Raw genomic sequence first — 16,879 nt, forward strand, 5'->3', positions numbered from 1 at the left:
ATATAGCAAAACACATACATGGAAATACAATCAGAAATCAAACAAACAGGTTGTTAAAAATATGCAACAATATAAATAGCATAAAGGTAGCCATTCAAAAATTCATTAAAACTCTCAACATAAATAAAATACCCACCCAATACAGTAGGTATCATATAAAAGCAGCCATACATGCAAATCTTAGAACGTACCAATCTAATGTCGACCCACATACATTCATTGATAATAATCTAAAAATACCATAGTATTTAATAAAATTAATCCCCATGTTTATACAGTTTTTTGCGCTCAGACGAGGCTCGTCATCTGATCGCACTACAACCCTCAGCAAAAATCCCCCCCCCTCCAAATAAAAATAAGATAAAAATGTTATAAAAGTATTAGAAAATATCACCTAGTAAGAGGCTGTATATATGTATATAGCCATACCTTAGGACATATATGCCCTGTTATGCCTTAGAAAAGCGTTACCGGCACAGTTCGAGGTAAGGCAGAAACAAATGTACAAATAACAGTAAAAACATATGTAAATACAAAGGTAAAAGCAAATGTAAATACTCATATAAATACAATTTGATAAGACAAACTTAAATCCCATTGTTGGCATATCTCATAAGGAATTAACAGAAAACCAACCACCCAACAACCAAATAACCCCCCCCACATACACAGCATAGTATGTCGGGGCCTGAGGCTAATGCACCATCACGACACAGTATAAATTAAGTGCGACTGTGCAGTAAAAAGCTTCACTACCTATATAACAATTAGAAGGCGGAAATAACCTCTTTCTAATCTACAACTTCCTCAGGACAGTAACAGTAGGTAAGAGCCTTCACAATATCGGATACTTACCCGTTGGACTTTGTGTCCCCTATAACAGTTTGCTGCAGAGAACGTTATAAAAAAATTTAAACTAAAATAAAAATAAGTAAATTGAAATATTTTAAATATAAAAATTGAAATAAAAATAAGTAAATGAAATATTTTAAATTTAAAATGTAAAATTGAAAGTTAAATTAATATAGCAAAAAGGCAAAACTGGTATAGGGACAACAGAAACGGGTAGGTATGAGACATTACATCAAATGGGCTGTAAATCCTCTCAAAGCCCCCGAAGAAGTAGGGGATTGACGGCCACGTGATGGAATGTTCTATATTATAATATATGTAAATGTATCGTTATTTAAAATTAGTATTGACATAAACATAACCATTAGTTTTAATATAATTTTAGCTGAAGGTAATGAAAATTCATCAGTAAAGTGTAATGAAAAATTCATTATCATATAGTAATATACTTCTTAAAATTAATATGTATAGGCCATGCTGAATTAAGATAACCTAGTTGGGCTAACTTAATTACTAGATTTGTATGCACAATAATACTTATGTCAAAGCATCATTAAAAAGAAAAACACGTACTCACATATATATACAGGCACGTATAATGTCCAATTGGCATAATTACATAATGGCAATTAATGTTGCACTAAAGTATTCATTAAACTATAAGCTAAAATCTAACCGAATATACATAGTAATAAAAAAGTAAAAAATATATTGTAGTTTTAAATGTTTTTCACCAACCTTATGTAGAAATAAAACACAACAAAAACTGGAATCTTGATAACTATGTATTTATAATAAATTACATTTGCCTGTATTTACAATAAATTATATTTAACTTTACAACTAAAATATATGAAATATACATATAAAATATACATTAAAATATACTAAATTAAAAGCGATAAAATCATAGCTTTCGAAGGCTCCTGCCTTCTTCTTCAGTGGTATTTTCTTTGTTCTGCAGTGCATCTTTAAATACCAGCAAGTTCACGGTACTCATCGCGTGTTGGAAGCTACTAGTCCTTTTGTTCCAACTAAGAAACCCTGCTCTAGGTTTAGGTCTAAATGGATGTCAGATGAACTAATGAGACTCATTACAGAGAAGAAAAATGAATGGGATGCACATAAAAATAGTCAGGCAATACAGTCAATGGTAGATACAAGCTAGTCTGTAATCAAGTCACAAAGGAGGTTATGCAAGAGAAGGCAGATTATGAAAAATCTTTGGCAAAGGATGCAAAGAGAAACAGCAAAAAATTCTTTACTTATATAAACTCTAAAAGGAAGGGTATGAATCAGATTGGTCCACTTTGATATCAATGGATATCAAGTTGACCAAAAATTAAAGGATTTGGCAGCTATCTGAGAATGATCAGATAGCTGCCAAACTAAATGAATATTTTGCATCTACATTCACACATGAAGAGTTATTCAAGGAGGAGAGGGCCAGATGTTTATCAAACTCCAACATGAGAACAAAGTGGAGGAGAAATTGAAGTTAAACATAAGAAAGGCACCTGGGGTAGATGGAATCTATCCAGTTATATTAAAGGAGGTGGCAAAGGAAGTAAGCAAACCCTTAGCCATAATTATGAGAGCATCCTCTGACTCAGGGGAAGTCCCCATGGATTGGAGTTGTGGAAATGTATCTCCAATTCACAAAGGGATATCAAAGGGTGACATGAGTAATTGCAGACCTGTTAGTGTGGCTTATGTTGCAGGGAAAATAATGGGGTCACTGGTTAAAGAAGCATTGTAGGATCATCTAGACAAGACAGCAGTAATAATTCAGACACAGCATGGGTTTGCCAAGGGGAAGTCTTGATTACCAGTCTGTTTTCCCCTTTGGAACCAGTCTTGTATGAGACCTTCACTATATGATATGGAGCATCACCATGCTGATATTGGCAGGGCCCATTTCTGTGGTACCGCTGTAATATATGTAGTACATAATCATTCAAAACGTTAATGCGGAGCACGGATTTCAAGGTTTTAGGCACTACTACTAACACATTGAGTCTGAACTGGCTGAAAAAAGCCCCATATTATTAGACTACCTCCACCAAAACTCGATTTGAGCTGTTGCCCAAATACAGCTGTATCACCTTTTACCACTGTTCTAGAGTTAATGAATATCAGATGGTTGAGATACTGATGGGTGTTCCTGTGGCCTCTAGGAACTTCATTATTTCCCACAGTGTTTTCCTCACGCATGAAGTATGAACTGCTCCCTTTATGGTTTGTAAAACAAGTTCTGTTTTACAAAAAACAGAACTGACTTTCTGATGTGAAATCTTTGGTGGCATCTACTACATTTTTCAGAATGAAGTATAACCGATTAGTAATGAAAATGCAAGACAGAAATGATGCAAATGATGTCACTTCCTAAATGACGCTAACTCAGTCACTAACATTGATTCGGTACAGTAAGTAGCAGGCGTGAGCATAAAACGTTGCATCGTTCATAACTTCGGTTCTAGCTGTTCAATTTTAATGGTTTTCTGTTAGAAAAAACATTTAATCAAAGATGTTTTTACATAAAATAAAACATCTTCCTTGCATACAGGGTACACAGGCATTTTTTTTTTTTTTTCATGTGTCACCCATATTTTTTCATCTTTGAATAACATCTGCCATAGTGAATTTTTGCAGATTCAAATGAGTCATACAGAAAGGTTAGTTATGTGTGCACAAACAGCATAAATCCTCAAATTGAAAGGCCGTCAGTTGTGATCCATACTGGCTTCTAACATACCAGTGCTATGTAGGCAGATCCACAAGATTTATATTGATATATATGAACCTACATGGATGCATGGGAACTTCAGACACAGTACACTATTCATGAGGGGAATGTCCAAATACTTTTAGTCACACTATTTATGTGCTGCTGTACTTATACTAATTTTTATGCTGAAGTTTCATAAATACTCATATAACTCTAGCATTAAAGTCCACATACTTCTGAACTAATAGCAATGCAATTCTTCATAAGAAAATCAATACTGTGGTCCTGAACTTTTCTTTCTTCCCCTTCCCTATATGAATAATATTTGAAATATGAAAAAACATTAAATTATTGCAGAATATTCAATTTTATTTCTGCAGAAAACTGAGAACAGCCATTCTCTCCTCATCTTTAAAATACCATGATGAAAATACCATAACAGAAGCCCGAAATCTTTTCTCTTCTTTTATGAATGGAACAAAGTAAGTACTTCATGCTTCATTTTGTGAACTAACAAAATATTTGTAAATTAAGGTAGGAAAAGAACACTCTCTCCTCTGTGTGTGTTAGCAATATAACATAGTACAGCGAACTACATCCATAGTGCTATTATAATGCATATAAAGACCATTTAATATATTGTGTAATAAATTAAAATTACAAATAAATAATTAATATCCTTTTACTGTTTGTATTTCTGCCTGAGTTTCAGAAGTATGAATTACACCACTCTGCATAGTTTGATGTTTTTAAAATAACAGTTGTTTTTAACTCAGTTTTTTACTCTGATTCCAGAGATGTTATTCATTTTTTTCTATCACTTACCATTTTTACACAAATCATTTGAGTTGATGTCAAAAGTTGTATTATTGAATGAATTAAGTGAGGAGTAAATGGCGGGAATTTGTAAACTAAATATTCAGATGTTGGGTGGGAACACTGACTTCAGTCATTTGTTTCTTGACTTTGAGAGCTCCACAAAGCAGTGTTTATTTAGTGTGAGCTGAGGTTATCATGTCAGACCTGTGCTGAAAAGTGAATAAAATGCCTTTGTGTAAGTGTTTGAACAATCCAAACTTATTTTGTTTATTTGTGGGAGGTATGTAGTCCTTGGGCAAAGACAAGATATTACATTATTTGTAAAAAAATGTGTATTGTGCTTATTTTTGGAGTACAACTTGGATACCAAGGAAACAAGCTTCACGTAAAGTTTGCCAAACCTGTATTGAAGCATTGAGATTGTGGAAAAATGGTAAAAAAGAGGGCTATGCCATTTGCAATTCCTATGATTTTGGCAGGAGCCTACAAACCATTGATGGCTTAATTTTGCTTAGTCAATGTAGAGGGATATAATGCAAAGAAAAAGGGCATTGTGTATTCTATCTGCCATTAGACCATTTTCACATGGAGATAACCTGTCAATTCCATGCCCTCACTTATATTGGAGAATGTAGCAGCAGAGAGTCCTGAAGTCTACACACCTGGAGTCCAGCCCTCACCTATTTTCACAGCATGAACTCAATGACCTGGTGAGAAATTTAAATTTACCAAAAGGAACCCCCAGAACTCCCTTGGTTCTAGACTTAACTCAAAAATTCTAGCACATGGAACATTTTCTTATGGTACAGATACAGAGAATGAGAACTACTCCCTTACTTTTCAGGGGGTGATTGTCTAGTATTTTGCAGTAATATAAATGACTTAATGAAATATTTAGGAATTATTTACAATCCTACACGGTGGAGACTTTTTATTGACTCATTAAAGAGGAGTCTCAAAGGTGCATGTTGCTCCACAATTGAAATAAATATGGGTCAATTCCTGCTTCTTAAATCTCGGGCTTCCTTGCACTATATGGTTGATAATAATAATTTAGTATGAAAACATGGTTGATTGATTGGTTTTGTTGTTGTTATTTAGGAGCATTAGCAACTAAGGCCATATTGCCCTGGGGATATGCGGTGGCCATTCCCTGACCTTTCCGCATCCTTCGTATTTGGTGGCTAATGGGCTCGAACCCCGGTCTAATCAAGAAGCATGTGCTACACACTGCTGCTCCTGCCCACCTGACTACGGAGGCACCTACTTGATTGGTCTGCACAGTACAGTTGATTTGTAATGTGAAATTTGTATTGTTAATAATTGTATACTGTACTATACTATTTCTATATGTATGGCAGATTTTTTTTTTTTTTTTTTACTGCTTTACTCAATGAATTAATGAATGACTTGAAAGTGATAGGCATGTTACTTGGACAGCAATCTGGCTACACAAAAATGCTTTCCTTTTGTGTGAGTGGAACAGTTGGGCAAGGAGTAAGGATCCAGAAATTGCCCCTCATTGGCCCGAGGTCTGGCCAATGAGGAGCAATTTGTTGGCAGGATCAAAGAACATAGTTCATCATCAAACGCAGTTTGATTTTAAGGGTGGAAGGAGGACGTGTTGTGGTCTGCCAGTGGGTTATGATTAGCCATATGGTGCAAGGAAGCCTGAGGCCTTTGCTGCACCAGCAAAAAAAAATTTCTGATTTACCCTGAGAGAGAGAGAGAGAGAGAGAGAGAGAGAGAGAGAGAGAGAGAGAACACAAGAATCAGAAGTAGAAGGAAATGACCAAAAAAGAGAAGAATGATGATATCCAGCTCAAGGACCCTGGGTGTGCCAAGCCCATACTCACCAGATGTGATTTGATTTACGATTGTTTTTTGAAAGTAATCAAAATTTTTGAAAGCAATCACAGGATTGTTTACCAGTAAGTGTACTGTACTGGTAAACAATCTGTATTTTAATTTAATTTCAGTACAATTTAATTTAATTTTAGTACAGTGCAGACTTTAAAAAAACCATCTTTTTTTTTTTTTTTTTCGGAAAAATCTCATTTTCTTCCTGCTCATAGTTATTCAATCCTCGCCTTTTTGTATATAAATATATATTTTTTTCCCTTCATAGAATTGCTCCCAATCTACGAAGTGTTGTATATGATGCAGGAGTTAGATATGGAGGTTCCCAAGAATGGGATTTCTGCTGGAAAAAATACCAAGAATCTCAAGTTCCATCAGAAAAGAGACTCCTTTTGGCTGCTCTTGGTACTACAAGAGACATATGGTGGCTTTCTCAGTAAGAATCATGTAATTAACTAATTTACAGTGTATATTGAAGAAATGGTTTTATAATGAATAAAAAAAAAATCTGAGTTATTTTTAAGTATTAAATTCTTTGTAAGTAAATTTATAATTTTAATAATTCTTAAAACAACTTAACATTTAATAAGTGACACTCGCTGTAACAAAAATCTCTAAAAACCCACAAATTTCATTAATATACAGGGTGTCCAAAAAAGTCTGGAACCAATGGGATTTACATTTCATATGAGGCATCTCCGTAGCCAGGTGGGAAGGAGCAGCAGTGCATAGCACACACTTCTTGATTAGACTGGGGTTCGAGCCCGTCACCACCAAATATGGAAGATGCGGGAAGGTCAGGGAATGACAACCGTATATCCCGGAGCAATATGGCCTTAGTTGCTAATGCTCCTAAAAACCAAACAACCAACAACATTTCATATGCTTACTCTTATTTACAATGTGTTCAACGTGTCCTCCCTAACTCTCCATGCATTTTCTCAGCTGGTGTACTGTATTTGTTTGAATTCTTCTCAGCACAAGCCTTGCTAATTCTCTCCCTAAGATAATGAAGATCTCTTAGGGATTAAGAGATCTAGCATTAAACTCATCTCCCACTTCCCTCTAAGTCCATCCCTGATGACCACTAAGAAGGACTATCTCCACCCTTTCATCCAGTGTTAATGCTATTTTTCACCTGTAAAGAAAAACATCTTTTTATCATTGGTTTCAGACTTTTCGAACACCCTATATAGCTCGGCACTGAACTTTGAGGGACTTCACGAATAATATTAGTCCATAAAGAACAGGCCTACTAATTACTCTGTCTTCTGCATCTCAACCATCCCTTTATCCATAGCAGTAACTTATCCCTGATGCCACAACTACTTCAATTTATACAGTAGTCTTTCATATGGAACAGCATCAAAGGTTTTACTGAAATACAAGTATATAATGTCAAAATTATTTTTTGCATTCAGTTCCTTTGTTACCACATCATAGTAAGTAATCAGATTGGTAAGACAGGCCCATGTTTCCCTTCACAGGTCCATGCTATGATTTCCATATAACTGCATTCCTGTCAAAATGATTCTGCATTACTGATTTAACCAGTGACTACATTATTTTCTTTGGATTTCTATAATTGCTCACTTTCCCTTTGATTTCACCTTTGTGAACCCCTTGTACTCTTAATATATATATAAGGACCTCCCCTTCCCAAAACTCAATGATATCTAAAGATCTGTTTGCCTCTTTTGTAGCTTCTTTTAATATAATTGGATAGATTCCAACAGCCCCAGGTGCCTTATTCACTCTTAGATCCAGAAATTTCGCTTCCACATTCCTTCCAGTTATCACAAAGTCATTTAGCTCCCACTTATAACTTGCTATATTTCTAGTATTCCCATCCTTGAAAATGCCTTCATGTGTGAATGTAAATGCAAAATATTTATTCAGTTTGCTAATAACCTAAATAGACTCATCAATAATTATGCCATTCATCAGGTGGGCCAATGTGGTTCGTTCTTTCCTTTCGAGTGTTAAAATAAGCAGGGAATTCTTTGCTGCTTTCCTTTGAGTCTTAGCTGAGGGCTCTTATAATCTGTCTTAGCTTGCCTTAACCTCCTTTAGAAACTTGATTGCAAACTAGTTTATACTGACTGTAGGTTTTTGTGTCCCCTAATAATTTACAGTCATCACATGCATACTTATTCTCTGACATTAGTCTCATGAGTTCATGTAACACCCATTTTGGACAGTATGTTTTAGTTTGATATTAAAGGTCTGGTAGCTTTTCTGATCACTTCCCCGAATATTTTACATTTAGAACAGGGGTGGAGAACCTATGGCACTCATGCCCAAAGGGGCACGCATGCAAATTTTTTGGGCACACAGAATTCAGAGTGTCCCAAAAAAATTTCAAACCTCGAACAGCATCACTCTCCAGGAATCCACCTTGAGTCGTGACTTATGCATGGTCATTCTCTCTCTCTCTCTCTCTCTCTCTCTCTCAGGTATGTAGTGACGTTACACTGTTGAGTAAATAGCTGTATTCATGCTGTGATTTGTTTCTGAACCAGCCTGCACTCCAACTGATGTTCTTTACAGATTTCGGCTCGCCTCGCCTTTAAATGACTTGAATGTCAGATTACAGGGCTCTGGTAAGACCATGTTTGATAGCATAAAGGCATTTTAAATTAAGCTGGGAGTTTTTAAATGCACTGTACAGTGGAAATTTTAGATATTTCCCAAACCTAAAAAGATACATCACTGATCTTGAAACTGATGAGAAAACAGACCATCAGAGCCTTCAAATGCTATGTCTGAACATCATTGAGTCATCTATTGAACAGTAAGTTTTCTTCAAGATTTATCAAGTTCAGAGAATTGGAAGAAACTGCAAAATTCGTTAAGTTTTCAGGCAGTGTAAAACTAGCCAAACTGAACCTGAAAATGTTTCAATGGATCGACTGGATGATTTTGAGATGCAGTTGATTGATTTTCAGAGCAGCTCAATTTGGAGGCAAAAATTTATCAATTTCAGAGCTGATTTAGAAAATATTGAAAGGGAATGATTAGTGATGGAATTAGCAAAGAAAACTGCAGAAAAGGAGGTATTAAAAGTTTGCAATTCCAGAAATTTGTCTGTTTATAAAATCTGGCAACAGAATTACAATTTTCTCACAACATATTCTTGTGAGTTGTTGTTCTCAGTGACAAACTTTAAGTGCAATCATAGGAGTAGTCTCATAGATGAAACTAGTGCTGCATGCATAGCTCTAAAAGTAACAAAGTATAAGCCTGATGTAAAGTATCTGTTGTCAATGGTGCAGCAACAGAAGTCTCACTGATGTTTTATAGTTATAATTTAAGAGAGGTTTATCATTTTATATTATATTATGTAAGCTAAAAGTTACATTTTTGTTATGAAGGATTTTATTTTAATATCTTTATTGTCTTTTATTTCATTATTATTTTTTTTTTTTTTTGGTTACACTTTCTGAAGTAAAACGTTTATGAGAAAAATAACGATACAGTAGAACGTCGATTACCAAAGTAATTGGGATCAAGGTTGGTTCAGTTATTCAAATAGTTTGGATAATCAAACATATATGAGAATACCCAGTTTATGTGAAAAAAGTGTGTTAGGCCTACAATTAAATTATTGTATGCAAGGTATTTTGAAATGTGAAGTATTATAAAAAATAACTGATTTAGGAAATAGTTTGTAAATAATAACCAAAACATTTTGAAGAAACAATGTATATTATATTTATTTTGAACTTACCTAATTGTTTTAACTTGGTTTTAACTATAAACCACACTTTTTTTATATAAGCAGAAATAAACAAACACAAGTAATTGCATGCAAATAAGAGTATAATAAATCTTGGGAAGGTTTATTTCTTAAAATATGTAATCTTGAATATTTCTTTGAACCATGCGAGATTCTTTTTTTCAAGGCGAGGTCTGTCATTCTCTTTAATAGCAGTATCTCCATAGAACTGCATTCAGGCTTACTCACCATGCCATTGCAGTTTCTAGCACAGTGAAGGCCTCCACGTGAGTGGGCCTTCAAATGCATTATGCGGCAGGGATAATATTTCAGCATGACAACCGATGCACCAAACGTAGATACTGTAATTTGGAGGGGGGGGTGGGTTTGGATAATTGACGTCTCACTGTATTTTTAAAAATTCCGAGCAGCACATGAGGGTAGTTTTTATAAAAGATTTAGCCAGTTTTGGCATGCACCCTTAAAAAGGTTTGACACCCCTGATTTAGAATGTGCAAGTTGGTAAAATCATTAGTTGGTCCTACTGAAGAGAATTTAAAAATTGTCTAAGACTATTGTAGTCACCTTTATGAAAGCAAAATCCTTTCCTTTATTCTTGATAGCAGTTATATCTTAAGTAAATCCCACATCAATACACCATGAGAAGTGCCACCTGATGGTGCCTTTATCTTGAACTTCTTAATGCACAAAGAATCAATGCTGATAATCAGATCAGTTCATCATCTTGTTGCCTCTCTAACACGTTGGCACAGAAGACAGTCATCTAGTGAATCCCGAAAAGTTCTGTTACTGGGTGAGTGACATTTGCTATGAATGTCACTTATAGATCTTATGGGAATTAGGCCGATGGACCAAGAAATAGTATTTGAAGTTTAACATTGAAAAATGCATGGTACTTCATATGGGTAGCAGTAATCCCATATTAGGGCATATGATGCAAGAAAGCAAGCTTATGCAGCATCAGCCAAAAAAAAAAAAAAAAAAAAAAAAAAATGCTCCCATTTCACCCCTCCGTTCATTCCAAATACCTGTCCAGCTCAGCCTTAAATTTATTTAGGCTATCAACTTCCACAACAAAGGATGGAAGTCTGTTCCACCAACCAACTACCCGCTGGCTAAAGGCAAACGTCCGCACATCTATCCTACATCTGTTTTTCCAATTGTGTAGTATTACACTTAGAGTAGTGGAAAATTAAAAAGATCTGCGGTTAATTGTGCAGTCAGATATGAAGTTCTCTGAGCAGTGCAGACTGGCTGCCAGGAGAGCATATGGGGTTTTGTCATTGATATAAAGGAACTTACTTTTCTAGCAGGAATAAGGAAGTGATTATCCCTTTGTAAAGGCCATGGTTAGGCTGCATCTTGAGTACAGTATACAGGTCTGGAGGTCTCATTTTAGGAATGATGTAGATCTGCTGGAAAGGGTGCAGAGAAGGCAGCAAAATTGTTGAAGGGAACAAAAGGGTGCTGTTACCAAGAAAGACTTAATTTATGCAAATTGCTGCATCTGGAGACTAGGCACCTGTGAGAAGATTTTATTGAGGTGTTAAGGCTTTGAATCAGTTAAATAAGCTCAATATTGATGGTATTCTTCCTGTTGCTGAGACTACACACATGAGGTCACATAAATTCAAATTGAGGAAGTATGTTTCGGGATAGATGTGCAAAAGTTTGCCTTCAGCAAGTGGGTTGTTGATTGCTGGAACAAACTTTCGTCTATTATTGTGGAAGTGGATAGTTTGAATAAATTGTCAATCAATTCTGTCAATCAATTCGGCCCTGGAAAGATTATGCAGGGCTCAAGGGGTAGAATTTTTTTCAGCCTGGTCTGTACTTGTTAACAGGAGAGACTGCTTCTACAGGGATGGGATACACTGAAATAGAAAGGGTGCAAGAATGTTTGCTGATGCTATCGAGGCAGTGTTAGGTGGGTCGGAAAACTGCTAGATTGGGGGGATACAAGGACTAATAGATTAACAGTAGCCACTGGCAGAGGTGAAAGTGATTCTTGCACTGCTTCTATTGGAATGAGCCGCAGCCTGGAAAATAAGATGCAGGATATTTCAGAGACTGCTGGGAATCATTGGGGTACAAGTAAACACATGGGTTGTGTTAGGGTAGCTAAGAAAAAGAACAGGTGCATGTATACTTGTGTGTACACCAATGCTAGGAGTTTAGTAAATAAATTTGATGAATTTGAGGTATTGCTCAAAACATCAAAGGCAGATATTGTGGGGATTTCAGAGACGTGGTGTCACACATATATAAGGAATGCAGAACTGGAATTTGGGGAGTACAATGTCTACAGAAAGGATAGACAGGATAGGAAGGGAGGAGGGGTTATGCTATTAGTTAAAAAACACATAAAATCCAAGGAAGTGAAGCCAGTCAAAATCGCTGGACAGTGCAGTGTCGAGTCAGTTTGGTGTGACATAAGCATTGGGAGATCAAAATTGAGAGTAGGAGTGTGCTATAGGCCTAATGACTCTGATGAGTATAATAAGAAACTGTTCGGAGAAATAGAGTGGGGCAGTAAATCAGAGAGTCTTATAATGGGGGATTTTAATTTCCCAGATATTGACTGGAATTTGGGGGCTGGTCACTCACACAGTAGCAAGGCTTCTGTGGGTTTATTGGATGATTGTTTTCTACATCAGCATGTTCGGGAGGCAACTAGAGGGAGTAATACTCTTGATTTGATTATCAGTAGTGATTCTTCATGCATTAAGAATCTGCAGATAAATGAACCACTTGGTGGCAGTGACCACAGTGTGCTGAAGTGGGAGTTACTCAAAGAGGTAACTACCATTAGGGGTAAAGGGAAGGGGTATTGCTTTCGTAAAGGCGACTACAATGGACTGAGACAGTATTTAAATTCTATACAGTGGGATCAACTGATGATATTGCCAACAGCAAATTCAAAATGGGAAGCATTCAAAGAACTCATCTTGGAAGCTACTAGGCTTTACATACCAACTAAGAAATATTGTTCAAGGTTTCGGCCTAAATGGATGTCAGATGAACTGATGAGGCATATGGCAGAAAATAAAAATGCATGGGATACATACAAATTAACACGTGACACAGACGCCTATGATAGATACAAGTTGATCTGTAACCAAGTTACAAAGGAGGTTACGCAGGCGAAGGCAGATTACGAGAGATCCTTGGCAAGGGATGCGAAGAAAAACAGCAAAGAGTTCTTTACTTGTGTAAACTCTAGAAGGAAGAGGATGAATCAGATGGGTCAACAGTTGATGACCCTGCTCAGGTAGCTAACAAACTAAATGAATATTTTGCATCAACATTCGCACATGAGGAGTTATTCAGCGAGGGGAATGCCAGAGGTGTATTCAACTCTAGCAGTAAGCTACAGAATCTTATAATAACTGAGAGCAAAGTGGAGGAGAAATTGTTGAAGATAAACACAAGAAAGGCACCTGGGGTGGATGGGATCTATCCTTTTATATTAAAGGAGGCAGCAAAGGAAGTAAGCAAACCCTTAGCCATTATTATGAGAGCTTCCTTGGACTCAGGGGAGGTACCCATGGACTGGAGATGTGCAAATGTGACCCCAATTCACAAAGGGGGATCAAAGGCTGACACAAGTAATTATAGACCTGTGAGTTTAACTTCTGTTCCTGGAAAATTAATGGAGGCACTGGTTAAAGAAGCACTGCAGGATCATCTAGACAAGGCTTCAGTTATAGCTAGGACACAGCATGGTTTTGTTAAGGGTAAGTCTTGCCTGACCAATTTGATTGGATACTATGATGCAGTCACAAAAGAACTGGATGCAGGGAATAACTTTGATATTATATACTTGGATCTTAGAAAGGCTTTTGATACTGTTGCACATGGAAGACTGCTGCACAAATTGGAGCAGTGTGGCATTGGAGGCAAATTGCTGCTATGGATAATGGGGTGGTTGAGGGGGAGAAGACAGAGAGTGGTAATCAATGGACACTGCTCATCGTGGACTAATGTTATTAGTGGAGTCCCTCAGGGTTCAGTATTGGGTCCTTTATTGTTTTCTGTATTTATAAATGATATTGATGATGGTATATCAGGCTTAATGTCCAAGTTTGCAGACGATACGAAGGTTGGCAGGGTTGTCAAGGACACTACTGACACTATGCTGCTGCAACAGGATTTGGAAAGGTTGAGCAGATGGGCTTCGAGGTGGCAAATGAAGTTTAACATTGACAAATGTAAAGTACTACATATGGGAAACAGTAACCCCAGAGCAACGTATCAACTCTGTGGTACTACACTGACAGTGGTAGAGAATGAAAGGGACCTGGGGGTGGTTGTGCAGGCAGATATGAAGTTCTCTGAGCAGTGCAGACGGGCTGCAAGAGTAGCTCATGGTGTATTGTCAATGATATATAGGAATTTTTCTAGCAGGGATAAGGAGGTGATTATTCCCTTGTATAAGGCAATGGTCAGGCCACACCTAGAGTACTGTATACAGGCCTGGAGGCCTCATTTCAAGAAGGATGTAGAGCTGCTGGAACGAGTACAGAGAAGGGCAACTAGATTGGTGAATGGGACAAAGGGGTGCTCTTACGAAGAAAGGCTTAAGTTTTGCGAATTACAGTGTCTGGAAACTAGGCACCAGCGAGGTGATCTGATAGAGGTGTACAAAGCCTTGAATGGTTTAAGCATGCTCAATGCTGATGGGATTCTTCCTCTTGCTCAGAATAATCACTTGAGAGGGCATAAATTCAAATTGAGGAAAGACAGATGTAGGATAGATGTGCGGAAATTTGCCTTTAGCCAGCGGGTGGTTGGTAGGTGGAACAGACTTCCATCCCTTGTCGTGGAAGTTGATAGCCTAAATAAGTTTAAGGCTCAGCTGGACAGGTATTTCGAACGAACAGAGGGGTGAAGTGGAAGTGGTTATTTTTATTTATTTATGTTACTTTTTTTTTTTTGGCTGATGCTGCATAAGCTTGCTTTCTTGCATCAAATGCCTCTACTAATGCTAATGCTAAATTCGCGGAAGAACTAGACAAATTCTTGAAGCTGATAGAAGGAAGAGGTGGGCAGGATTTTTTTTTTTTTTTGGGCCTGATTCTGTATAAGTTTGCTTTCTTGCATCATTTGCCACTACTAATACTAACACTATAATTATTCACATATGTTTGTCTGTGGGAGTTATGCATTTCTCATAACTGTTACATAGTCAAGTTAGTGTTTAAACACTTTACAACCCACACCATTAAACTGCTCAGAAAGTATAATTCACATATTGAATCCTTTTTTGGGTATCCTATTTTTGTATGAAATTTTAAATAAAACAGAAGTAAGTCTAAACATATCTGCTTTATATTTAAACTTAAATCCATAGGACATTAACTCCCTTCACGTTTTTTAATTATTTGAAGGTACCCAGTTTACATGTCAAAGTTGGCATATTTATGACTTTTAGAAATACAGTTAAATGCTTTCATAATCGGACTTATGTAATACTGATATGAGGTACAGGAATCCCTCCATTAGCACGATTCATTTGTTCCACAAAAATGCGCGCTATGCTAAATCGCACTAATCGAAGATAATAATCAATACAAAATAGCCTAATTCATTCCAAGACCTACAATATACCAATCAATATTTTTAAAAATACGATTTTTTATGGCAATTTAATGTATAGCAGTATAAAAGCAAAGGATAATTATAAATATTTGCAGTACAGTAATCAAAAGTTTATTGAAATTAAAAAATTACAATATATAACTCACTTTATTTCTTTGTAAAATATTTCAAAAGGCTGGTTTGCACAGACTTTTCTTTCTTCTTTTCATCATAAATTTGCTGGTATGGATCACATCTTTTTCAGTGTTCCTGCGAATTTGCATACAGTGCTCGATATCTGGGTCTGCATCCATGATTAGTTGCTTCAAATTTTCAGCTGCACAAAATATTCCTTCAAGTTCTTCTAATGTCAACTTCTTTTCTTGAACATTTTCTTCCTCGCAAATTTCCACCTCGTCATATGCTTGTTGTTCATCAGTATTAAGGAGGTCAGAATCACTTAATTGTTCTGAATGTGATTCCAGCAATTCGTGAACATCACTATTGTCAATTTCATCAAAGTCAAGTTCTCTTCCAATATTTGCTATTTCATCAATAACAGTGTTAACATGAGTGAAACTACAGAAATCATATGCACAATGTGGCAAAATATGCTTCCAAACTGCTGTCATATTGCTGGATGTTACTTCACACCATGAATATTGTCTGTTGCTTTCCTGATATTGTAATTTCTCCAAAATTTAACTAAAGAAACTCCACCATCTCCAGTTGTTGCTTCAATTGCTTGCGCAAATGTTCTGCGTAAATAATAGACCTTAAAAGTAGCAATTATGCCTTGATCCATAGGAGGTAAAAAAATAACTTTCACGTTTTCACAGAAATCAGAAAGTGCTGGTGGGTGATCCGGGGCATTGTCTAAATTTAATAAAATTTTGAATGCAAGATTATTTTCTTCACAGTAGGCCTTAACTTTCGGACAAAAATAGCTAGTGAACCACTCTTCAAATAAAGCTTTCGTGACCCAAGCTTTTCTATTAGAGTGCCAAACAACAGGTAGACTTGCTTTACTGAAAGATCTGGGAGTTTCATTTCTATGGATAACCGTGGGTTTTAATTTCAAATTGCCTTCTGCATTGCCTCCCAATAAAAGTTATTCTGTCTATCTTTGGAAACTTTATAGCCTGGTTGAGCCTTTTCTTTTTTTGCTAGAAAGGGTTTTTTTTTTTTTTTTGGCATTCATTTCCAAAAAAAGACCTGTTTCATCAACATCAAATATTTGTTGATCTGTGTAGCCACCATAATCAACAATTTTCTTTAAAATTTCGCGATATTTCGTGGCT

At 36.4% G+C, this 16,879-nt stretch overlaps 1 protein-coding gene across 1 annotated transcript in view; it reads left to right on the plus strand.

The window, feature by feature from the left end:
- LOC150075161 (glutamyl aminopeptidase-like) overlaps window positions 1-16,879 on the plus strand; it is a 262,165-nt gene that overhangs the window by 197,267 nt on the left and 48,019 nt on the right. Inside the window, exons 14-15 of the mRNA XM_090388277.1 lie at window positions 3,961-4,062; window positions 6,528-6,695. Of these exons, the coding sequence (XP_090244403.1) occupies window positions 3,961-4,062; window positions 6,528-6,695 (270 nt within the window). The remainder of the gene's footprint in view (window positions 1-3,960; window positions 4,063-6,527; window positions 6,696-16,879) is intronic.

This window comes from Mastigoproctus giganteus, chromosome 14, assembly GCF_048544385.1.
Source record: "Mastigoproctus giganteus isolate SK-2022 chromosome 14, ASM4854438v1, whole genome shotgun sequence".
Lineage (NCBI taxonomy): Eukaryota > Metazoa > Arthropoda > Arachnida > Uropygi > Thelyphonidae > Mastigoproctus > Mastigoproctus giganteus.